The 26,566-nt window shown below is 49.2% G+C and overlaps 1 protein-coding gene across 1 annotated transcript in view; it reads right to left on the reverse strand.

Moving 5' to 3' along the window:
* The window catches only part of IKBKB (inhibitor of nuclear factor kappa B kinase subunit beta), a 1,202,582-nt gene that overhangs the window by 652,413 nt on the left and 523,603 nt on the right, over positions 1-26,566 (reverse strand). The window contains exon 13 of the mRNA XM_069617660.1: positions 12,768-12,891. Within this exon, the coding sequence (XP_069473761.1) occupies positions 12,768-12,891 (124 nt within the window). The remainder of the gene's footprint in view (positions 1-12,767; positions 12,892-26,566) is intronic.

Raw genomic sequence — 26,566 nt, forward strand, 5'->3', positions numbered from 1 at the left:
AGTAGCTCTCTGCCTATGCTGTCAAAGGCTTGTGATAAGTCCACAAATGCCAAATAGATGTTTTTGTTTCTTTTTATTGCATCCATTTTAAGTAGGTTTAGCAAAAAGAGGTTTAGGCCACAGCCTACACCTTTGACAAAACCCGCTTGACGGATGTCCAGATGACTTGACTCTTGGATCCACTCTTGAAGTTGTTTCTGTATTTGAGTCGCAAATATTTTTCCCACAACGTCCAACAAGGCTATGGGTCTGTAATTTTTAGGTTCAGCTCTATTGCCTTTTTTAAAGATTGGAATGACAATTGCGGTTTTCCAACTGGTTGGGACTTTTGCTTCATTAGCAATTGTGGCAAACAGTTTTGATAGGAAGTTTGCCCACTCTTCAGGGTTTTGTTTGAGAATAAAGTTTGTCAGGCCATCTGGTCCCGGTGCCCTGGAGGAGGAACATCTTTGGATACTCTGTAGGATGGCCTCTTTATCAAAGTGCAAGTCCCATTTTGAAAGCTCAGGGAGCATCGGGTCGATGGTGGTACTTTTTTTCTCGTATACTGAGTTATAGTGGTTGATCCAATCTTTTTCATTCACCATATTTGATTGAATTGCATCTTGCGTGCAGTTAATGTTGTTTATTAGTTTCCAAAACTCTGAGGAATTTTTGTTGTTGAGGCTGGCAAGCATTGTTTCGCTGTTGTTTTGGTACATGATTGCTTTGTGCGAGATTTGCCAGTTTTTGTATTTCTGTTTGCTGATTTTAACCGCCTTCTTTTGTTGTTCAACATTCAGATTTCTATGTTGCCTCAATTCCTTTCGCAGTTGTTGTTTTCTTTCGCGAACTTGTTTATCAAATCGATGTATTGGTTGGAGGGAAGGTCTTCTCAACCCCAAATCTACCGTCATAAATTGTTGTAGAAGGCAATTATATTCAGCTCTCGATTCTGTTGCACTCAGTACATACTTGTCATAGGATTTTGTTAATATCTTGACTTCTTGAGGTTTTACTCTCAGCCAAGATCTGTTAGGTTCAACAGAAATCTGACTGTGCCATTGTTGGGGCTTTTTAATGTTTGACATTTTGATTGCCAATTCTAGTTGACTGTGGTCACTGTTTGAGTTTGCTGTGATGTTGAGAGCAATGACTCGTTGTTGCAGACTATCAGATATAAAGAAATAGTTTATGGTGGAGGACTGCTTCAGAAATCTCCACTTTTTTTTGGCAGAATATCCCCTGTGATGTTCCCATTTAAGATGATGACGTTTCTTTCCTCGAGATCATCACACCATTTTTTTGCCAGATTTTGTACCAGGGTTTTAGGTCCAGGCATCTTTGCCTCATTCACGCAGTCCAGATTAAGATCACCACAACAGATAATGTTTGGATTATGATGAGCACTGTTTATTCCATCAATTAGATCACACACCATTGTTATGAATTTATATGTCCCTGCATTCTTGTGATGCCAGTAGATATTGATGATGTGAATTTGGGTTCTGTTGGTGTTCATCTCATTTTTCGCGGCAATCACAGAATACTGTATGAAAGGTGATACGTTTATTGCTTTCTCTAAGTTCCAACCAGAGTTCTTCTTTATCATTGTTAAGAGATCAGCAGATGGACGTCCCTTGGCTCTTGTAATAGCCGGGTTTATAGCTAGCTCGTATACGTCAGACACAGGACAGCTTGCCATCCATGTTTCTTGCAAGCAAATAACGGTTTGATCATTGCTCCAGTTTTTTGGGTCGTTAAATAGATGTATGAAGCCTCTCGTATTCCAAGAAAGAATGTTTATGGTCGGGCCGACTGGCCCTTGTTGGCATTAGCTCGATTTACTGCCTAGGGCACCTGCTAACCAATTCCAGTTTGAGCTCTTATTTGGCTTTTCTACATCTTGTGTTTCATCGTTTTCATTTATTGCTGTGCTTAGGTTTCCATTTATTGTAATTTTTATTTGTTCGCCAGGTGTAAAGCGTACATGATTTTTATCACTAAACTCCTTTTCAATCTGGAGTGTTACTGGTCGCTCTGCTGCCTGCTCCCTTGTAGATCCTATTTGGGCCACACCAGGTTTCTCAGCATGTCTATCATGACTTTTGACATCTTCCAGGCTTCCACTTTGGGTATCGATGGAGAATACATCTTCCCAGGACGTATTTCTTTCTTCATGAATGTCGAATCCCAGGGACAGCAGGAACTGGATCGCGTTCATGAGTAAGTCACATATTAATCTGGAGTCAATGTGAAGCCGGACTTTGTCATTTCGATGATCACTTACAAATTCGACTGTTTGAATGTCATTTGACTCTATGGAGCGAAGGCCGGGCACATGATGTAATAGGCGTAGAACGTTATTTCTATTTAACGTTAGGCCATCTTTTGTATCTAAAATTCGTTCCAGGATCAATACGTGCCTCCCAGGCTTTTTATGTTTCCCATTTTGCAGGCTATTTTTTGCCTCCCGGTACTGTCATTCTTGTTGGCAATTGATCCTACTGTGAGATCCTTTGAGTATGTTTTAAGCAAGGATTTACCTGGTGGAGTGTGGCATCTCAGTGTTCCTGCGGCATCCTTCACCTTTAGGCCGTCTGTTATAGACCCTGTATCGTTTCTATTGTGTGATATTTTAATCAGACCGTTAACAGCTCTTAGCCGTTTTCTTTTCTCAACCATTGTCTCGAACTTGATCTCTTGTTGTACTGGATCTGGGGCTTTTGAGTCTTCAATAGGCAATATTAGTTGGCAGATTCTTCCACAGTTTGCCATATCTTGTGTGTGTTTTACCACCTGCTTGTTCTCAGGTTGTGGAACACTTGGATTCACAGAGTCCTCAACAGTTTGCTCTTCAATTTCCTCATAGCATGAACCTTCCTCATAGGTAGAAAAGTCAAGAAGTTCACTCTGTGCAAATTCTACTCTTTCAACTACGACAATTGTATCTTCAACAATAGTTTTTTCGTTTATTTTAGAGTTTGGCAGAGCTTTTTTGAGACTTTCACTCGGCTGTTCTGTGTTTACGAAGACATTCACTGCCTTCAGATTCCTGAGAAATTTTCTTGAGCCTAGATTATTTCGTTTTCTCTTACATTTTTGATTTTTTGACTTTTTTTTCGAGTTCTTGGCTTGAAATGGACAAGTTCGGTTTCTGAAATATATCGTAAGTTTTGCCCTTACTAGAATTTTGACCAGAAATATTTCCTCCACTTGAATTAGAGTCCTCCGCTTCATTTGTCGAACATGGGGATGGAATGTCAGTTTCATTTGGTGTGATGAGGACGCTTACGACCTTTTTCTTTTCACCTGTAGACTGAGGATTTTGATTAACATGTGGGACTTGCGAATGGATGTCACCGGACCCTATGATGCCATTGGCATTGGCAGAAGTTGTTGGACACACTTCTGTTTGGGGAGTAGTATCCTGGACGACTGCGGTCTTCTCTTTTTCCAATTGATTGCGAATGTTTGGTTGGCACGTTACAGGGTGAAGATTATGAGTAATATTCGCCACTTTTGACAATGGGCAGGAAACCTGTGTAGTGTGTATCAACGTGGGACATATGGCTCCCACGATAGACGGTTCCATACCTTCCATTTCTCCAAGGGGGACTTGTGTTGTTTCTTTGTCTGGACATCCAGGCAGACATGGTAGTGCCGTACCGATCCGGCTCACCAGTTGTTGATTCAGCCCCTCAGAACCTTTCTTTTGGGTAGCCACAGACCTCGATGAAGATTGCAGAGATGTCATTGTGTTTGGGTCCACTTCATCCCGTCTCAGTTTTTGACTTAGTTTTAATAGCCCCAGTGCTTCTCTGGTCACCTCAGCTAAAACTCTCTTGTCTTCAGTATTATTTCTCTTTTGGTCTGCTAGGTCCTTGATGGACTGGTCTATTCTTTGAATGTTTCCCCATAGTTTGGCAGTTGTCATAGCTCCCTGGGTATCTGCGAGAGGCAGTCTCGAATTCATCAAGGCAGACAGGGTTGAGAGATCTTTTATGTTCTCGTTAATTTGCTCATACATCTTAAGCATAGGGGCTATCGCTATTGTCAGCGAAGACATGACAAAAGGTCTTAATTCATTTAAAGCCTCCTTGATTAATTTCTGAACGTTTGCATCGTTCCTTCTTCGATTTGATGGAACTCTATTGATCAAACGTTTTGGTTTTGAATTATACCTTTGTTCTTCTGGAGAGTATGAGAGGGATTCATCATTGCTAGATGAGGCTAGCCGTTCTTCTGTGCTTAGGCTGAGAATTTTCTTAGGTGAGGAGCATCTCTCTTGATGATTGCCATTTAAGTTTGTAGAAGAAGTATTATTGATTTGCCTGCGTCTATTCTGTGAGCATTCGAACGGAGGTGACAGACTTTCAGCCATCCGTCTCCTTTTTCTTGCACCACCTAGCCAGTGATTCCGCGGGGTAGATACTTTAACTGGTATCGGTGGTGTTTGCTGTGTTGGACATGGTTCACTGTGTATTTCTTACAGATTGCTTTTTGAGTTATTAGCTACAGCTGGTTTTGAGTTTAAAGAGCCATTCAGTTCAGTCAAGTCTAACAGCAATTTATTTACAATGGCCAGCGAATTTTGTTTTTTTGCAGGGGATTGCAAGCTTTTTTTCCTAATGTTGCTCTTTGAACAAACAGGATCTATATTTTCTTGTGGCGAGGCAATTCCCGCCTCGTCTTGGCAAGAGGCGTCATTGCATCTTTCCGGTTTTTCAGAGGATGGATTATTGATTTTATAATTTACATCTGTCTCTTCCACCAAGTGGGAAACTTCCATGCACTCCTTGTTGCAATCTGTGTATTTTTCTCGAGTCTCGGTGGTACAGACTGTGTCATTTTCACCAAGCTCGGGTATGAGCGCAGGGTGAGTGATGGGTATATGGAACTTTTGGGCACTTACGAGGACTCCTGGACAGGTCAGCGCGCATTCTAAACAGTCACTTGTGCATTCTGAAGTTAGGCGTTTTTCTCTTGGCATTATGACTACAGGCAGAGGGTCTGCATCCAGTCCAGCCACTTGCACGGCTTGCAAGGCCAACACTCGCAATCGTGGCGGCTCAGATAAGAGGTTTCCTCCCCCCATGGCCACCAGGGGAACAGGGTCACCCCTCCCCTTCCCCCGGGCATACTGCACGCCTTGATCTCTTGGAGCGCGGCTGATTGACACATCATTCGCCGCCGCCTCCTTTTCGGCACACCAACAGTCAATCGCGGCAGCTGTACACACTCCGGCAGCTGTGCACACTCTGGCAGCTCCCATCATACCCGCCCTCGAAGGAGTTAGCTGATTGTGAGGTAAGATCTCATGATTTTTAAACATGGGGTGAGTCTGGGGTGGGCCATCAGCTGTGTGTTTCATATAAGTTGCCTCAATTACAATATTATTAGCTCTCGTGTTTGAAAGATTTTCGCGAGGCTTAAGTGTTAAGGGGTTTGGGAGAGAGATAGTACGAGGGGCCAGGGAAGAAGAACCGCATATTTTTCTTACTTGAGCAATCGCAGAATCCTCCTCATTTAGGGTCGTAGTTTGTTGTCTTCGAAGGTACTCCTCGCTCAGTTCTGCACAGCTGTAGACGCGTTAGAGGGTGGTGGAAGATTCGCGGTAGCTGCTTTTCGCGGTTCATATTGGCCACACACTAGATGACAGAAGGTGCCTCGTAAGCCTCGTGAGCCTCCATAGACTCACGAGACTCTGCACCGACTCCGCGCCGCTCCGCGGAAAGAGGCGGTTTTTAAGTCCACACCCCTCTGGTTAGTAGTAACAATAAAAGAAGGATAGCACTTCTCCAGCAGGAACTCCAGGTAAGCAGTGGGTCAGAGACTCACGAGACTCTGCACCGACTCCGCCAACAGGTTTTCATAACCTGCTCAAGCTCAGTCCGTCCAATCGGCTCTTTAAGAGTATATTCTTCTAACCTCCACTACACACGCTTTCACCAGTCGAAAAACACATTGAAAGCAGCATTAAATGCCCGGTGGAATTGTATTGTATAGTATAGTATTCCACAAAGGTAACGGATAATTCACAAAGGTAGCGGACAAACCACTAAAAGTAATGTGTAATTAGGCAAGACTTAACGGAAGGCAAAGACCCAAGTTTATAACAGTGTCAGGCATCGTGGCAAGGAATGAGTCCCAAACGGATCCCTAGGTACCTAATGCTAATTTAAGTCCGTTCTTCAACACTTGTCTGGCCCTAATGTCATTGTAGAAGGAAGCTAGAGATGTTCTAAGAAAATAAGCACTATATAGGTAGAAATTGATATTCTTTGGCCATAATCATGGTGTAGTCGAACCATATGCCCCATTCTGGTTTATTGCAGTATCGAACAAGGATACATGCAACACATACTGTTGATTGATAGTATAAAGAACTGTTAAAATGATATTGCACACAAGAAATTGCTACAAAGTGATTCCTTAAGAAAATTAGATGGAGAATGGGTATTTATTTGGATTATGTTCCAATTACATTTGCTGAATTAATGATTTGTAATAAGTCTGTGACTTGAAAGATGTGTCTTAAGATTGGAAGCAACACTGAAAGGAAAGGAACAAGTTACTTACCTGTAACTGTTGTTCTCCAGCATGGGTCTGGCATGGGTTCACATGCTCATGAATATTCCCCTTCGTCAGGCTGGAAATTCTCGGTACAGAAAAAAAAAAATCAGCATCAGTTTCGTTTCTGACCTGTCTTTCCTAGTAGTAACCAATCACTGATCTCTGGGTCATACTGCCCACAGCCAATGACTGCCCTCTCCCTAAGCCCCAACTCCGGCAGCCATCCTCAGATTTGGTAGCATGTAAAGTGGCAGTATGACCAAGTGAAGAGCCGCAGAGGGGAGGCGGGAGGGTTCGCATGTGAATCCCATGCCAGACCCATGCTGGAGAACAGGTAAGTAACTTGTTCCTTTTCCAGCATGTGGTCTGGCATGGATTCACATGCTCATGAATATAAGATTACATTGCAGTACACACATGCACAACCACGGGAGGTGGCAAAAGGCTTAACATTAAGCAATACATAAACTCAACATTAAGCAACTCTTACCTCCTCACCAGGCCCTTCAGGCGAACATGTTGCACCGCACTGCTTGGCCGACCCTGGACTCCTCCCTGGAATCCTGATCAACGCAGTAGAAATTCGTGAAGGTGTGCGTCGACCTCCACGTAGCAGCCCTGCAGATGTCCAGCAGGGGCACACCAGACAAGAACGCCGTGGTAGCAGCGATCGCTCTGGTCGAATGGGCTCACGGACGGCCGGGCAGCGGTCGGTTTGCCAACCGGTGACAGTGCATGATACAGCCGGAGAGCCATCTGGAAATGGAAGCCTTAGAGAGAGTCTTCCCTTGATTCACAGGTCCAAAGTTCATAAAAAGCTGTGGTGTCTTCCGAAAACGCTTTGTGCGGTCCACGTAGAACTTCAGCGCTCTAGTTACATCCAGCGAGTGCAAAGTCCTTTCGGCCGGCGACGGGAATAACACTGGTAACACCAATGGTTCTTTGAGGTGGAAGTCCGACGGCACGTTGGGCATGAAGGAAGGGTGCGTCCTGAGCACCACCCTCGTGTCGTGAAAAGTAAAGTATGGAGGCTTGCAAGATAGGGCCTGAATCTCTCCCACATGCCGTGTGGAGGTGATGGCCACAAGAAAAGCCGTTTCCCACGTTAGGAACTTCAACGGTGCCGTATGCATAGGCTCGAACGGGGTCCCATGAGCCTAGGCAGCGAGTCAACGAGCGGAATAGTCCCTTCATAAATTCCTTCACTAGGCGATGAGACCACAAGGACACCCGTCTTGTTGTCCTGGTGTGTCTGGAGATGGCAGCCACATGTATCTTGATGGAGGCTTGAGCTAGGCCAGCCTTAGCCAATGACAGTAGGTATGGCAGTACTTGAGGGGCCGTAATCCGTAGAGGGTTAATCTTCTGTGCCCGGCACCAGACAGAGAACCTCTTCCATTTGTGTCCGTAACACTTGAGAGTTGAGAACGCCCTGGCCTTTGCAAGAACCTCTCTGCAGTCGGCCGATATAACATATCCCCCAAACTCTAGTGCTGCAGGAGCCACGCCTGCAAGTTCAACGACTTCTGGTTGTGATGAAGAATGGCACCTCCTTCTCTGGAGAGAAGATCCGCGTCCACGGGCAGTTTGACTGGTAGGGACGCCGATAAGTCCAGAAGGTCCGGGAACCAGATCTGTCTCGGCCACGCCGGTGCGACGAAGATCATGCTGCACCGGGACCTCTTGAGCTGGTTGACGAGCCGGAGTAGCAGTGGCAACAGCGGGAATGCATAGAGGAACAGGTTGTCCCAGGGGAACGAGAAAGCATCGCCCATGGTCCTCAGTTGGGGGAACCTGCTGGCGAACCTCTGGCACTTTGAGTTGGTCGCCGTCGCAAAGAGATCGACCTGGGGTCTGCCCCACAGCCTGAAGAGTAGATCCACTTGATCCTGGCGTAGCTCCCACTCGTGGCACGAGCGCAGCTCCCTGCTGAGTGAGTCGGCGATGGTGTTCTTTATCCCTGCCAGATGAAAAGGTACCAGAAACATCCCCTGGTCGACGGCCCAGTGCCACAGATCCTGGGATTCCTTGGACAGCGCTGGGGATCTGGTTCCACCCTGCTTCCTGATGTAGAACATTGTGGTGGTGGTGTCGGTGAAGATCCTCACCACCTTGCACTTGAGGGACGGAAGAAAGGACCTGAGGGCCCAAAACACTGCACGGAGCTCCAAAATGTTGATATGAAGTTGTTTTTCCTCCGGGAGCCAAAGGCCTCTTGAGTGGAGATTTCCGGTATGCGCTCCCCACCATTCAAGGGAGGCATCCGTCATCACCGTTACCTGGTGAGCTGGGGTCTGAAAGTCTGCGCCTGCCGTCAGATGAGCGCGGGTGCCCCACCACTGCATGGCTCGTCGGAAGGTCTTGTTGAGCAGTATCCTGTCCTCGAAGATGCCCGTCGCCTGGATCCAGAGTGCGTCGAGGAACTCCTGCAGTGGACACATCCGAAGTCTGTACAGGCATACCAGATAGATGCAGGAGGACATCATCCCGAGAAGGGATTTGATGGATCTTACCCTGGCTACGTACCTGGCTAGCAGGCGTTGCACCTTGCCCAGCATGGCTTTCGTCCTTTCATTGGACGGCGAGAACAGCCGTGCCGCTGTGTCGAGCTTGGCTCCCAGAAACAGGGTGACTTGCGAAGGGACCAGGTGGGATTTTTCAGAAGATGGAGAACCCCAGGTCTGTGAGTAGCTGGACGGTCCTCGCTGTGTGTTCTACGGTGAGCTCCGTTGTCCTTGCTCGGATGAGCCAGTCGTCCAGGTAGGGATATACGTGGATCCCTTGCAGGCGTAGCCACGCCGCCACCGGTGCTAGGCACTTGGTGAATACCCTGGGTGCCGACTTTAATCCGAACGGGAGGGCCTTGAACTGGTAGTGCCGTCCTTGGACCACGAACCTGAGGAACTTCCGGTGTCCTTTTAGAATGGGGATGTGGAAGTAGGCATCCTCCAAGTCCAACGACGACAGCAAATCGTCCTCCTCCAGCTGTCCCAGCACGTGCTGGAGGGTGACCATCCGGAACTTCTGAGCCTTGATGTACTTGTTCAGTCGCCGCAGGTCCAGGATGGGACGCCAACCTCCTGTCTTCTTTACGAGAAAGTACCTTGAGTAGACCCCGGAGCCCCGAAGTCTCTTTGGGACGAGCTTGATGGCACCTTTGAGCATCGCCCTTACCTCCAGCAGCAGCTGGGGTACGCGGTTTTCCTTCCTGGCCACGGGTGGCACGCGAGGGCACTTCTTTAGAAACTCGAGGGCATGCCCCTGGGCCTGGGTATCCAGCACCCAACAGTCGGTGGAGATGGACTCCCACACGCTGACGAACTTCGCCAGCCGGCCTCCCACCAGGGTGCTTCGGTGGGGGCCCAATGCCACAGTCGGTTCAGTCCTGTTTCGAGGCCGCCTTGCCGCCTTGACCTCCTGGCGACGACGGCGGGAACCTCCAGACTTGCCCCTTTCTCTATAGGCCTCCTGCGACGAGGAACGGGCTGCTTGACGGTAGGTAGAGGAGCCGCTGCCGGAACCTTTGGAGGCCCCTTGCTTGCCTCCGGTGTTCTGAAAGGACGGCCGTCGTTGCTGGAGAACACCCAGGGCCCGGGCTGTCTCCGTGTCCGTTTTGATGGCTTGCAGGGACTCATCGACTGTCTTCCCAAACAGGTTGTCCCCGTCGAAGGGCATGTCCAACACCTTGGCTTGTACGTCCTGGCGGAAATCCGTCGCCTTCAGCCATCCGCGCCGTCGGAGGCAAACATTGTTGCCCAACTGGCAGAAACCGGTGTCAGCGATGTCTGTCGCCACCGTTATGGCGTGGTCTGACACCACCTCGCCTTCTTGCAGGATTTCCAGGGCTTCTGCCCTCTTTTCGTCCGGCAGGAAGTCCAACAAGGGAGCGATTTTATACCAAAGTTCCCTGTCGTAACGGGCAACGATAGCCAGGCGTTGGCCGCCTTAAACGTCGTCGCCGCTGACGTGACGACTCGTCATCCCATCGCGTCGAGCTTTTTTCCCTCGTCATCCGGCGGTGAAGTCGATGTCGATGCCAATACCCCCCCCGCCTTCTTCCTGGCCGCCGGCGAGACGACTGAATCCGGGGTCGGCTGTGCTCTAAGGCATAGAGGGGCCGCGTCGGGGACCCGGTACTTCTTTTCGTATCGGTCCCTTTTTGCTGGCGTCGTGGAAGGGTTCTTGAGGAGGGAGAGCCCCTCGTCCCAGATGTCATCCAGTAGAGGTACCACGAGGACCGTCTTCCTCTTGGTCTCTCGACGTTGATAGAGGAACCCCTCCTTCTTTTCTTCGGGGCAGAGCTGGAAAAGCTTGGATGCCCTGGAGATCATCACATGGAAGGATCCAATCTCATTGGGCAGGGAAGCCCGGGGAGGGGGGGGACGACGGGAGGTCCACCCCGCCGTCGCCGCCCTCATCGTCCGTGCCCGTCGTGGCCGTGTCCGTGTCATCCCCGCGGACTGTGGACGGGGAGGAGGGTTGAGCAGGCCTCGAGGGCTGGAAGGGTGCAGGAGGATGTGTTCTTCTCCTCTTGTGTGGTGGACTTCCCGACGGCCCTGCACCTTGCTCCTCCGTCGGGCCTGGTTCCGGCTCCCCCGTCGGGGGTAAAGGCAATCTAGTCCTTATTTCAGAGCATAAGTATTGAATTGCCAAAAAAATGGCCGCTGAGTGGTCCTGCGGCCCGGGGAGGATGCGCCCTGCCTGGCAGCCGAGGAGCCCGACCGGTCGGCGCTCCCGGTGCCCGCGGACTCGCAGTGCTTAGCCTTCTGTTGGGCCCCCGTCACCGGGGCGCCCTCACAGGACTTAGAAGACCGCTCGGATTTCTTCTTTTTCTTCTCACCTGATGGGATCTTTCCCTCCAGCCAGTTGGCGAGACGAAGATGGCAGTCCCTCATGGTCCGCTCCGTAATGTTCCCACAAAACACACAGTCCTCCACGTGCGTTTTGTCCTCGTGAAGACAGTAGAGGCATAAGGAATGCTCGTCTTCCTTGAACACGTTCTGCAGCTGGCATCCAGGGCAGGCCCTGAACAGCTTCCCGGGCGTCGAGTTCCCTTTCTCCTGGGCCATGTCCGGGGGTAGGCCTCAAACCTCTGGAATCCTCCAAAAGCGTCGTTCGACGAAATCTTCACCCTTGAGGGGCATAGAAACTTCCGAAACGGGTCCCCGTTGATCGGATGTAAAGACGGTGGAGCTTGAGGCTCAATTTAACCGAAAAATGAGAAATTCTCATTGAAAAAGCACGAAAACGCAGTAACGCTCGGGAGCTACAGCACGAGGACTCCCAACACTTGAACGTGCGGTAAAAGTCTGAGGATGGCTGCCAGAGGCGGGGCTTAGGGAGAGGGCAGTCATTGGCTGTGGGCAGTATGACCCAGAGATCAGTGATTGGTTACTACTAGGAAAGACAGATCAGAAACGAAACTGATACTGATTTTTTTCTGTACCGAGGATTCCCAGCCTGACGATGGCGAATATTCATGAACATGTGAATCCATGCCAGACCCCATGCTGGAGAACAGAAGAAATCGATGTCTCTAATGAAATGCCAGTCACATCTGCCACGAGGCATTACTATAAGGAGCCTTAGGTAGCCTGACAGCATGAATTTGCCCACACAAAACATCAAGTCACAAAAGACAATGGACTGACTGACCCATAGGACATGTCAAAACATTGCTGCCACGAGGAAAGAAAACTACCTCAAATGCTACAGTAACTTTCCATTAGGATATACATATGCTAAATGGGTGTTGTCAGATGTTGTGGAAGTCATTGTGTCCCACAAATCCCGGCAAAAAGCAATGCAAGTATCCCCAAGATCCATGGAACATTAAAAAAAGCACTGCAAACTCTTCATTGGCCAGAACCCTCCACGATATGAAGCATGTAACTGCCTCCACAGGAGCCTTGCAATGGATCTCATAAGCAAAGCATCTGCTGTCATCCACACCATGCAACCAACTACCCCCACAGGAACCATCCAACTCACAGGAGTCTTGTGCCCACCCTCTCAGATAGGCTATCCAATATTTTATCAAGGAACTTAAAGGTTCCCCTGTATGTCTGACTTCTATCCAAACTGGTCCAACATTTCCCAATAATTAGCCTTCTCTTCACTCCCATTTCATTTGAATTTCCTTTTGTGTTTTTCCCTATATGTGCAAGATTTCTGGAAACATGTCCATGCTCAGAATTGAAAGACTTCCTTACAAGGCCGAACGCTGCCCCTGCTGCAGTCTGTTGCAATCTTCCTTCAGTGTACGAATTGTATGCCAGGCTTGGCCCCAGGCCTTCCTCAGATGCTGATATTGAAATTGCCGCTTAGGATCTTGAACTATCAAAAAGAAAGAAAATAAACATTTTACAGGTACAGAAACATTTGAAAGAACCAGAGAAAGCAGTCAGACAGACATTGGCACAAATACAAAAACAACTGTTATGGCCATCAACACCAGAGAGTTCAACAATATTACCAGGGAAACCAAAAATATGATCAATGCTACAAGGACACAGAACTATATATACAATTAACAAAGACTAATGTTGATGCTGAAAGTCAGCAAATCCCTTCAAAGTATCATCAACACCAAAGAGCAGTGGAACTATAAACATTCAAATGGACATTAGCAGAATGTATGTCTGGTTAACATCAGAGAAAGTGATTGAAAAAAATGACTGCAAAGGAGACCCAGCATCATCATTCAAAAGATACAAGAGCACAGCAGTTGACACCAGAGGCCAAGCCAACGGTGTTAAATGCCCCAGAGGTTTATGTGAGTGGCTTCCTTAAGCCTAGATTTATTTCTAAGCCACCCTTGGCTTACGCAATGGCTGCTGTGGTCGAGTAATGGAGATCATCTCAAAGGAGAGGAGTGGGGCTGATTATCGAGAACAACGGTATTGCTTTCAATATGGTAATGTTCAAATGGAACAAGTTACTTACCTGTAACTGTTGTTCTCCAGCATGGGTCTGGCATGGATTCACATGCTCATGAATATTCCCCGTCGTCAGGCTGGGAATCCTCGGTAAAGAAAAAACCAGTATCAGTTTCGTTTCTGATCTGTCTTTCGTAGTAATAACCAATCACTGGTCTCTGCGTCATACTGACCACAGCCAATGACTGCCCTCTACCTAAGCACCGCCTCTGGCAGCCATCTTCAGATTTGGAAGCACGTGAAGTGGCAGTATGACCAAGTGAAGAGCCGCAGAGGGGTAGGCGGGAGGGTTCGCATGTGAATCCATGCCAGACCCATGCTGGAGAACAACAGTTACAGGTAAGTAACTTGTTCCTTCTCCAGCATGGGGTCTGGCATGGATTCACATGCTCATGAATAAAGAATACATAGCAGTACACACATGCACAACCACGGGAGGTGGCAAAGGCTCAACATTAAGCATTGCATCAAATTCAACATTAAGCATCTTACCTCCTCACCAGGCTCACCTCAGGCGAACAGGTTGCGCAGCACTGCTTGGCCGACCCTGGACTCCTCCCTGGAATCCCGATCGACGCAGTAGAACTTCGTTAAGGTGTGCGTCGACCTCCACGTAGCAGCCCTGCATATGTCCAGCAGGGGCACACCAGAAAGGAACGCCGTGGTAGCTGCGATCGCTCTGGTGGAATGGGCTCTCGGACGGCCAGGCAGCGGTCGGTTTGCCAACCGATGACAGTACATGATACAGCCGGAGAGCCATCTGGAAATGGAAGCCTTCGAGAGAGCCTTCCCCTGATTGACAGGTCCAAAGTTCACAAAGAGTTGTGACGTCTTCCGAAAACACTTCGTGCGGTCCACGTAGAACTTCAGCGCTCTAGCCACATCCAGCGAGTGCAAAGTTCTCTCAGCCAGCGACGAAGGCGACGGGAAGAATACAGGCAACACCAAGGGTTCGTTGAGGTGGAAGTCCGACGGTACCTTGGGCATGAAGGAGGGGTGCGTCCTAAGCACTACCCTCGTGTCGTGAAAAGTCAAGTACGGGGCCTTGCAGGAAAGGGCCTGGATCTCTCCCACCCGTCGTGCGGAGGTGATGGCCACAAGAAACGCTGTTTTCCACGACAGAAACTTCAACGGGGCCGAGTGCAGGGGCTCGAACGGAGGTCCCATGAGCTTGGTCAGCACCACGTTGAGCTCCCACGCCGGGGCCGGAGCCTTCACCGGCGGGAATGATCTGAACAGTCCCTTCATGAACTCCTTCACCAGACGAGACCACAAGGACGTCCGCCCCGTGGTTCTGGTGTATCGGGAGATCGCAGCAAGATGAATCTTGATGGACGCGTGTGCCAGTCCAGCTTTGGCCAGCGTCAGCAGGTACGGCAGTACTTGGGGAGCCATAATCCGTAGAGGGTTAATCTTCTGTGCGTGGCACCAGACAGAGAACCTCTTCCATTTGTGTCCGTAGCATTTAAGAGTCGAGGACGCCCTGGCCTTTGCAAGAACCTCTCTGCAGTCGGCCGGTATGTCGTATCCTCCAAACTCTAGCGCTGCAGGAGCCAGGCCTGCAAGTTCAGCGATTTCGGGTCGTGGTGGAGGATGGCGCCTCCTTCCCTGGAGAGCAGATCCGCGTCCACCGGCAGCTTGATTGGCGGGGACGCTGACAAGTCCAGAAGGTCCGGGAACCATATCTGCCTCGGCCACGCAGGTGCGACGAGGATCATCCTGCACCGTGACCTCTTGAGCTGGTTGACGAGCCGGATTAGCAGTGGCAAAGGAGGGAACGCGTAGAGGAACAGGCCCTCCCAGGGGAACGAGAAAGCATCGCCCATGCTCCTCGCCCGGGGAAACCTGCTGGCGAACCTCCGGCACTTGGAGTTCGTCGCCGTCGCGAACAGGTCGATCTGGGGTGTGCCCCACCGTCGGAAGAGGCGATCCACTAGATCCTGCCGTAGTTCCCACTCGTGGCACGAGCGCAGCTCCCTGCTGAGTGAGTCGGCGATGGTGTTTTTTATCCCTGCCAGATGAAACGGCACCAGAAACATCCCTTGGGCGACTGCCCAATGCCACAGGTCCTGCGCCTCCTTGGACAGTGCTGGGGACCTGGTTCCGCCCTGTTTTCTGATGTAAAACATGGTGGTGGTGTTGTCGGTGAAGATCCTCACCACCTTGCCCTTGAGGGACGGAAGGAAGGACCTGAGGGCCCAAAACACTGCACAGAGCTCCAGGACGTTGATATGTAAGGATTTCTCCGTCGGGAGCCAAAGGCCTCTTGCGTGCAGATTTTCGGTGTGCGCTCCCCACCCTTCCACGGAGGCATCCGTGGTCACTGTCTCCTGGTGGGCTGGGGTCTGGAAGTCCATGCCCGCCGTCAGATGCGCGCGGGTGCCCCACCACCGGATCGCTCGTCGGAAACTCTCATCGAGTGCGATCCTTTCCTCGAAGCTGCCCGTCGTTTGGATCCAGCGCGCGTCCAGGAACTCCTGCAACGGGCGCATCCGGAGCCTGCACATGGGAATGAGGTAGATGCAGGAAGACATCAATCCGAGGAGGGACTTGATGGACCTCACCTTGGCCGCGTCGGCCACCAACATCCGCTGCACCTTGCCCAGGATGGTCCTGGTCCTCTCCTCCGACGGGGAGGCCAGAAGGGACACTGTGTTGAGCCTCGCTTACAGAAACAGAGTGTCTTGCGCGGGTACCAGGTGGGATTTGGCGTAGTTCACGGAGAATCCCAGGTCCGTGAGAAGTTGGACGGTCCTTGCCGTGTGAACCACGGCGAGCTCCCTTGTCTTGGCTCGGATGAGCCAGTCGTCCAGGTAGGGGTAGACGTGGATCCCTTCGCGGTGCAGCTGAGCCGCCACCGGTGCGAGGCACTTGGTGAACACCCTGGGTGCCGACCGTAGTCCGAAGGGGAGGGCTTTGAACTGGTAATGACGCCCTTGGACCACAAACCTGAGGAATTTTCGGTGCCCCTTCAGGATGGGAATATGGAAGTAGGCATCCTCCAAATCCAACGACGACAGGAAGTCTCCTTCCTCCAGCTGACCCAGGACGTGCTGGAGGGTGACCATCCGGAACTTTTGCGCCTTGATGAACTTGTTCAGACTTCGCAGGTCCAGGATGGGGCGCCATCCCCCCGTCTTCTTCTTCACGAGGAAGTATCTCGAGTAGACTCCGGAGCCCCGAAGCCTCTTTGGGACGAGTTCGATGGCGCCCTTCTTGAGCATCGCCTTCACCTCCAGGAGAAGTTGAGGGACGTGAAGTTCTTTCCTGGCCACGGTGGGGACGCGCGGACACTTTCTTTGAAACTCGAGCGCGTGGCCCCGGGCCAAGGCGTCCAGCACCCAACGGTCGGTGGAGATGGACTCCCACACGCTGATGAAGCTCGCCAGCCGGCCTCCCACCGGGGTGCTTCGGTGGGGGCCCGACCCCCCGGCCGGTTCAATCCTGCTTCGACGAGGCTTTACCGCCTTGTCCTTGGCGACGACGGCGGGGTCCGCCAGACTTGCCTCGTCCTCTGTAGGCCTCCTGAGACGACGAGCGGGCCGCTTGAGGGTAGGAGGAGAAACCGCCGCCGGAACCTTTGGAGGCGCCCTTGCCTCCGCTGCTCCGAAAGGGCGTCCGTCGTTGTTGCAGAACTCCAAGGGCCCGGGCCGTCTCGGTGTCCGCTTTAATGGCCTGAAGGGAATCGTCCACTGTTTTCCCAAACAGGTTGTTCCCATCGAAGGGCATGTCCAGGACTCTGGTCTGAACGTCTTGACGGAAGTCCGTAGCCTTGAGCCATCCACGCCGCCTAAGGCAAACGCCGTTGCCCAACTGGCGGAACCCAGTGTCGGCGATGTCCGTCGCAACGGTAATGGCGTGGTCCGAAGCCACCTCACCTTCCTACAGGATCTCCAGGGCTTCTGCCCTCTTGTCGTCCGGCAAGAAGTCCAGCAGGGGAGCCAGTTTGTACCAGAGCTCCCTGTCTTATCGGGCCACGATAGCCAAGGCGTTGGCAGCTTTAATCGTCGTCGCTGCAGACGAGATGACTCTGCGTCCCATAGCGTCCAATTTCTTTCCCTCGCCGTCCGGTGGGGAAGTCGATGTGGAGGCCGCACCCCCCCCGCTTTTTTCCTGGCCGCCGCGGAGACGACGGAGTCCGGGGTAGGCTGCGCCCGGAGGTTCAGGGGGGCCGTGTCCGGGACCCGGTACTTTTTCTCGTACCGGTCTCTTCTAGCTGGCGTCGTGGAAGGGTTCTTGAGGAGGGTGAGGCCCTCATCCCAAATGTCGTCCAATAGAGGCACCGCAAGGACCGTCTTCCTCTTGGCCTCGCGCCGCTGATAAAGGAAACCTTCCTTCTTCTTCTCCTCAGGGCAGAGTTGGAAAAGCTCGGATGCCCTGGCGATCATTGAGTGGAACGATCCAATCCCGTCGGGCGGAGAAGCCCTGGTGGGAGGCGACGACGGTACATCCTCGTCGTATACCTCGTCGTCCGTACCCGTCGCTGCCGTGTCAGTCCCCGTATCATCCCCTCGGGTGGACGGGGAGGAGGGCTGGAAGGGGCGCGACGGCTGAAAAGGAGGTGGAGGGTGGATACTTCTTTTCTTGGTAGGGGGAACACCAGAAGGTCCCGGTTCTGGGTCCCCCGACGGGAGAGGTTCCGTCGGCAACAGTAGTCTCGTCCTTATCTCTGAGCATAAGGACTGTATAGCCAACAAAATGGCCGCCGAGTTGTCTCGCGGCGCTGGCAGAGGGGAATCCGACGGGCGATCAGGGGCCCCGTCGGTACCCTCGACGATGTCGTCGTCACCTGCGTCGGGATCCATCCCGACGGGCCGGTCTTCTTCCACGCCGAGGCCGTGGCTTAAGACCTCGACCAGCTCCTCCTCCGAGGTTGAGGCCGAATCTACGACGCCCTGCCCCCCCTTTTTCTTCCCCACGGGGGATTTCACGGGGGTCCTATCGATGGGCACAAAAGAGGACTCCCTCCGAGGTGGCAGGGAGACTCTGAGCCCCGAGGTCACCACCACTGGTGTAGCCTCCACAGCCTGAGCCAGGGCCACCGCGACAGTTTCGATAGAGGGCTTGGCCGGATGGATTAAGGCCTTCACCACCTTAGGTGCGCTCACCGCCTTATCCTTGAGGGGGGGGACACTGCCTCGCTCCCCCTCCGCCTTCGAGCTCGACCGGGGCCTCTCCAGGAGCTTCGCCGGGTGCTCGGCCTTCCTCTTACCCGACCCAGAGCATTGGCTCGTGGTTGATGGTGCCGGGGAGGGTGCGCCCTGCCTGGCGCCCGTAGAGCCCGACCGTTCGGCGCTCCCGGTGCCAGCGGACTCGCGGTGCTTGGCCTTATGTTGGACCCCCGTCGCCGGGGCGTCCTCAAAGGTCTTAGAAGACCGCTCGGATTTCTTCCTCTTCTTCTCGCCGGACGGGCTCTTCCCTTCTAGCCAGTTGGCGAGACGTTGATGGCGGTCCTTCATGGTCCGCTCCGACATGTTGCCGCAAAACGCACAGTCCTTCTCCACGTGCGTCTTGTCCTCATGTAGGCAGTAAAGACAAAAAGAGTGTTCGTCCTCTTTGAAGACGTTCTGCAGCTGGCATCCAAGGCAGACCCTGAACAGCTTTACGGGCGTCGAGCTTCCCTTCTCCTGGGCCATGACCGGGCCTGAGAAACTTCTGGAGTCCTCCAAAAGCGTAGCTCGACGAAATCTTCACCCTTGAGGGGCGCAGATGAATCCGAAATGGGTCCCCGTTGATCGGATGGAGAGTCGGTGGAGCTTGAGGCTCTTTTGACCGAAAAAAACGAAGTTTTTGAGAAAAAACGTGAAAAAATAGCACTAACGCTCGAGAGCAATAGCACGAGGATCCCAACACATGAACGTGCGGTAAAAATCTGAAGATGGCTGCCAGAGGCGGTGCTTAGGTAGAGGGCAGTCATTGGCTGTGGTCAGTATGACGCAGAGACCAGTGATTGGTTATTACTACGAAAGACAGATCAGAAACGAAACTGATACTGGTTTTTTCTTTACCGAGGATTCCCAGCCTGACGACGGGGAATATTCATGAGCATGTGAATCCATGCCAGACCCCATGCTGGAGAAAGAGGAATTATGAAAATACCTCATAGAAATGGCTTGATGCAAATTAAAGGGAAGTAACTTAGGTTCAGATAGCATCTGGGAGCAGCCTAGTTCTTGACTACACTTATTTGCATTGACCTTAAACTCAAAGTCAGCCGGAATATTATGGGCCCAGGTTTGGCAGTTTGTACTTTGCAGGCACTTTAAAATGTATACCAGCTCAACCAGGATTCATTCTCACAAATAGTGGAAGAGAAAGACATGCTTCTGATTGGAGGAGTGGGGGACTAGTCCGAATGATGTACAGCTCCAATGGCAAGTATATCATTCAATGTCAAAGATAAGGCCCATGGTAGAGCTAGGACATTACTTTGAGATCACTAAGGTGCCTTCCCAGCTCCATGAGTGGGTTAGGTGCTGCTAAGGTGGAACTGTAAGCAAGAATGGTAGCTGCAGAGCCACTCGTGCTAATGGTGTTTGAAAGGGAAGAAAAACTGCATAAGCTCAGGCATGGAGCAGATCCATTATTAGAAAGTGCAGACACTGTTCAGCAAAGGCAGTTCAGGTAGGAGATGCACTTATCACAGTTCTGATGCTACTTTTTGGTTTCTTCTGAGTTGTAGCTTAGTTCTTTGATTCATGCCATGATTCTCGCGGACCTGCATTGGGAGGGATCCATCTGGTGCTAAAAAGGAGCTGTACATTTAAATGGAGAAGGCGCTCCTGTTTTATTGTTGCAGACTATGCCAGAGTACCTGGGTCTTAGTATCCAGGAAACGCAAGACCTGCCCTGGCTCATACAGACCTCTGCTGGGAGGGTGCCTTCAGGACTTAAAAGGAAATGTGAAAGTGTGACGCACAGATGTTCCCACAAGACACATCTTGGAATAAAAAGGTGGAGGGGTCTGTTTTCAGCAGTTGCAGGGGAAGCCAGAGTCCAGTTATGGGGTTATCAAGAGTCATGGACCTTGTAGAAGAACATCGTCTCAGACTTGGGCTGCAGAGAGTTACACTAAATAAAGATACATTGATTTTCCAAAAGACACACAGTGGTTCATAGTGCTGCTCTTAAGTGAGAAAGTGAATGGAAAGGCTGGCAGATGCAAGAAAGAAGTTGCATTAGTGTTTGAAAGTCAGTCTAGGAGTGTCCACGTAGATTACTTATTTTAATGTATACATCTCTTTTGCCATAGCCCTGTACAAAGTTACAAAAGGGCAAAATACCTGAGGAATAAAAAGAGAACAACGTATTTCCAAATGTTTAACATTGAGGGATAGCTAAAAGATATGCTTTTAGAGAGGAGCAAGAGTGGGGACTGAACATAAAGAGTGCGTGAGACCATTACAACGTTTAGGGGCCTGGAAGGAGAATGAGCGGAACCCAGACTGGGCACAAAGACATGGAAAGGCCAGTAAAAGAGAAGACAACTGAAGGGATTGACTAAGAGTAAACAAAAAAGAGAAGAGCGATAAAAAGGGACACACTGAACATATTTGAAGATCATGCAGGGAAAAGAAGCCAATGATGGGCTTTATAAGTGGTAGTAATGCAAGAACAGGGAGGAAGCAAAAACAGAAGACCAATACAGAATTAAAATGGACTGACGCTGAGAAAGAACATCAGAACTCAGAAGGGCGAACAAAAAGGAGCAAGGAGCAGTAGTCTAGGTGACAAAATACCAGTGTGAGAAAGAGTTTTAGTGACAGAAAAAAATAAGGAAAAGGCAGATTTCACTGCAAAAAAATGCCAAGAGCAGGAAAGTGAAGATATGATTGTTAAAGGAAAGCGAGGAATCAAACATTGATAGGTGGAGTCTTAATGCAAATAACTGGAAGAAGGGGAAACAAATGTGAGGGGGAAAGGTGGGAATGTAAAGAATTTGCATCTTAGGTAGGTTGAGGTGAAAAGACTGGAAGGGCACCCACATCTTGATGTCAGATAGTCAGATATAAGTGTAAAATAAATAAGTCAAAAAAGGAAAGATACATTTGTGAATCATCTGCGTAAAACTCACAGCTTAAGCCAAGGGATAAAATAATAGACAGAATGGTATAAAGAGAACATTAAATGAGCAAGAACGAAAACTTGCAGGATCCCAAAACCAAAAGAGGAGCACAAGAAGAATTGTCAGTCCAGAGAACACAATAGGAGCAATTAGAAAGATGGGAAGAAAACCAATCAAGAGCAGAGCCTGAAACAGAGGAAATCAGAATAGAGTCACCCATAATATATCATACACTGCAGAAATGTCCAAGAGAATAAGAAGATTGCTTAGAGTGATGAGTAAAAATTATAAAATTAGCAACACGTAGAAGAGCAGTTTCAGTAGATTGCGCAGGAAGAAAAATAAACATATTGTAGTGAAGGAAGGAGTAGATTGGAATCAAAACAGAGAGAAAGTTGTGAATAAGCACCCTATTCAAGATAGTGGAAGAATTTGTCAACCACCTCTTTTCCTTCCCTGCAATGATCTATTCAGCGATGGTTGGTTTTACCTCACCCTAGTCTAGTCAAGCATAAGGCCACAAACACCTTTTAACCAAGGCAGGGGGCTTAGGATCTGTGGTAGCAGCTATTAGTGTACCCAGATTGGAGGACAATACTTTTTCACGAAAATTAAGGCTTACTAATGGCTGAGACAGCGTAAAGAGAATATGAGGGATTCTGCTGACAGTCCATTCATCCAGAATTGCCTGGCAGAAAACAAATACTGGTTTGGGCTGTTCAATCCAACCTAAATTAACCTTCCTACTAATTCCAACAGTCAGCTATGTGACAGGGTGTTAGAAAGATATTTCAGTAGAGCCTTTGAAATACAATACAAAGATTGGCATAGCAGTGTGAGAGGAAATGGAGGTAGGTGTCTGCTTTATTGATTCAGAGCCATTAGTAATAGTGAAGGACATACCTATAGTTATTTGCTCCACTAGCAATCACTGATACAAAATTGCATAAGGTAGAGGAGTAGAAGGCCAGAGGCAAAAGGTGTACTTGATGAGAGAAATGAGGGAAAGGCAGTGTAAAAGAAGAGTTAATTGGATTAATTGGGAAGTACCATGCATGGTTTGAAATTGCTGGAAACTATTTAGCCCTGTTCTGGCCTAGGAGAGCATGGTTAGCTTAAAACCAATAGTTACCAGGGGCCACTTTTGGCTCCCCTAGCCAACTGGTGGCTTACAAACCTATATATGTGACAGTGTTTGAGAATGTAAATAAACAGGAATTATGACACATATATGGGACATTTAAATATAATTGATCCAACATGTTGGACAAAAAGCTACATTTTGCTTCAGCTGTGGAAGTTAAATTCGAGATGCACTGCGTACTACCTCCTGGATCCCTGCCTGGCGGATGATGCCAGAGACCCAGCATCTGAGTTTAGCTCCTGCTAATTGAATCTTAATTTCAAACCCTGCTATGTAGGACACATCTATCGACAATCCCCACTGAGCAGTGTCATAGATGGCGTCAAGATCACACTAACTCTCAAAGACAGTTCAAGGGTTTTTATTGTTTCTGCAGTCAAGGGGCTCTCTAAGGGCTGTCCCTCTTTATCTTGTCTACAGATGGGTGTTCCCTCCCTAACTCAGGCATCCCTCAACTCTGGAATATCCACTATAGATTGGTAATCTGCCTCCTCTATGAGATGGCCTAAAGGCAAAACACCTTACCTACCCAAGTCTCCTTCAGGGAACAGTGAACGTGGTCCCTGCTCTAAAATCCCCATGATAACCTAGGTTATTGATGTTGTGCCTTTCAGACACTCAAACTCCACTTAATCTTAACATTACACGCCCGACTATCCCTCTCCCTGGGTCTTGCTGTTATTCGCCCTTATCTCATCCTACTCTGCTCCCTCCTACTCCATTCACCAGCTCATCGCTCTCTCCGACACGTCCTCTTCTGTCCCTCCCATATTTCTCACTCTACTGTCTGCCTCGACACTCCGATCTTACTCCCTACTACTTTCCCCTCTCCACACCACTACTACTTGCAATCCACTTATTACTAAACCTTCCCTCGCCACATGACTACTAATACTACTACTACTACTACTCCATCCATATCTTCTCCCTAGGTCCCCTTTCTTTGACTCACCAAGTCAGCTTTCTTTCACTCTCTGCTCTCCTCCTACTACTCTCACTCACACACATTTCATGCACACCCAAACACCAATATCACTCTCTCTCAACAACCAATACCTCACCTTGCACACTCCAACAATTATTTCTTCCACGCTCCTCAGCTCTGTCCTTCCTCAGCCTGGTCTTTTGGTCCTGCTTCTCCTCCTTTAAACCTAACTGAGAAACTCACATCCTCCACATTTACTGTCCTCCATTTTATCCTCCCAGTTTCCCCTCCATTGGCTATCGTCCTCTTCTGGTTCCCCAACCACCCGCTGACTGCCCTTTTTTTCTTGGGGAGGCATTACAATTATGCAAACATTCAAAAGGGTTCTTACTCCCCGCCCAGCTTTCATCCGTGGGACTGGCCGTCTATAGCAATGCCGGCCCACAACAGCTAAAGTTCCAGTTCGTAGGAGGGTACTGTGCAATTTATGAATGCCAGCTTGGTAAGGGTGCCATTCCATCATCCCCCTACAGGTGAATCTTTGTCTATGTATGGAACGCACTGACTTGTGCAGCTGGTGTGCTGACCCGGGTCTCTGTCTCCAGGGTGGGGGGTGGGGGAGTTTGCTTGCAGTACTTCATGCTCAGACTGGGAGGGAGGTTCCCACTGAGGCCGGGCCTGTAGTGGCTTGTGTTGTTCAGGCTGCTGTTCAGCTTATTCTTCAGCTTATTCTTCACCCTGTTCATTCCACTTATTCCCTCTTTGTGTGCGGACTCAAAGTCCCATTACAGTGGCTGCAGGCATATATTCTAGACACTGGCCAGAAGGTATTGGCATAGGTGACCTAATGCCAACTTGACCTAATGCCAACTTGACCTACTGCCATTTGACTGCATTTTTTTTAACCTAATTTGGTAGGTCAAATGGTACACTTTAATAAAAAATGAGTTGTGGGGTAAGAGAATAGGTTGATTCGGGGGGAAGTCAGGGGAGGGGGCGTGGGGGGTGTCCCCGCTGCATTTGTGGTTGTTGCGGGGGTCTCCCTCCTCAGTAAGTCAAGGCGGTCAAAAAACGAGGTCAAATGGCCAGTAGGTCATGTTTTTTAGGTCAAACAACCCATATCCGGCCAGAATGGGTCTGTGCAGGTATTTGGTAATAGACCATGGAACTGTGGTCATGCAACCAGGCACAGAGGGAAGGGGTAGGGACTGAGGCCCTCCCAACTGCCACACTCTGCCTCTGGTAAAAGACCTGTGCAGGCATCAATCCTGGTAGTCCGCCTAACCCTGGATGAGAGTGGTCCTTACCGTCACCTGAAAGGGACAGATCTCTAGTCCCATCACAACAGCGATCAAAGGCACCTTATGCCATACATAACAGAGGATTTGAGAAGCCAGAGTAGTAATGAGCATATCACCTAAGTGATTGACACAGCTCTGAGCAATAGCTAAAAAAGCTGTAATAAAGCCACCAGAATACAGGGAGACCATTCAATATATCTATTTGCGACACTGACCAGTTGCCATATGGTCCCTACTTTCGCCATTCTCGGGAGATGGAAGAAGCAAACAGAGGCTCCGAAACAGTTGGCATTAGAGGAGTCCCCAAATCAGCTGGAAAGATGAGGGAATCCAAGGATTCCCCAATTAACAGATGCCTAAATTGGATAAGGTATCAGCAGATGTGTCCCTCACTGATCAGTGCAATTTGAGACGCCACCCAAAGAAAAGTTCATCAAAACTAACCTAGACAACTAGGTAATATTCTGACTCACATTATTTGATACTAAAGTACTAACCAGTACCCATAGATGCATATCAACCCTAACAAACACACACTTTACTTTCTTTCTTCCCAATTCTCCCTGTAGAACTACAAACCACTGTACAAGTGTATACTGTTAAATTACAAAATAATTGGATGAAGCAATCTGTTTATCATATTACTGTGAGGCAACAGTAACAAATGTTATGATAATAAGAGATAACCATTGTATTGAAGTCAAGATAGAATTGAACACCATACACAATGATTGTGTGTATGAAACTAATGTGCAGGAATGTGCTTAATGCACGACAACTAAAACTGATACTTGAAAATGACTTTGTGCCTTGAGAAAGTCTGGGTACGGGCGAAACAATTGCATCTGCCTTCAAATGGAGAATGTTGGCATTACTAAAAGCAGATAAAAGATATGGTAATAAAGCAATAATAAAACAAGTTTAAGAATAGATTACAGTATTCTAAGCATAGAAGCTAAGGCGCATAACACATTACATATATAGACGAAGGGTAGGGAAGGTAAGTAAACCAGACCTTAAAGCACATTTAAGATGGTAATGACAGGTCCCTAATGCCATCCCCTAACAACGTCACAGTGATTCTAGAGCTCCATGACTTAGTATTTGGAATATGTTGTCTTCAGTAATTCATACTTGATGCACCAAGTTATCCATGAACATTAAAACATGCATTTTTATGTTAATGTTCCTCTTTCGATCAGGCAGTAATAATAGAAGAGGTTTCTTCCTGGGTCACTGCTGTGTTGATACTGCTGATCAAAACTATCCAAGGAGCTGTGCAGAGTAGGTGCGGGCAGACTGTTCTTATTTTTGGTTCAAGTATTTCTACCCCCTATTATTTTAACTGGGATCATTTGCCTGTTTATAGGAAGTAGAAGTGGCTGTTATGCCGCTTATCTGTAGGGCTATCCTTTGTTATCTGGCACTGTATTAAGCAGAGTGCTTTGTTAACCAGCACCAACCATTAATAATAGCTTTCCAAATGACAAAATACAGGATAAAAAAGCTTAGCGTTCATATAAAAGAGTATTACGGACAGTAGAGCAATAGTAAATAAGGCAGAAGTAGAGAATGTTTTTTTTAATTTTTATTAAGTGTATATGGTTTATTACAAACCTTTCACAATCTACAAATTAG

This window comes from Ambystoma mexicanum, chromosome 10 (assembly GCF_040938575.1).
Source record: "Ambystoma mexicanum isolate Mex_15411 chromosome 10, UKY_AmexF1_1, whole genome shotgun sequence".
In the NCBI taxonomy this organism is placed as follows: Eukaryota; Metazoa; Chordata; class Amphibia; order Caudata; family Ambystomatidae; genus Ambystoma; species Ambystoma mexicanum.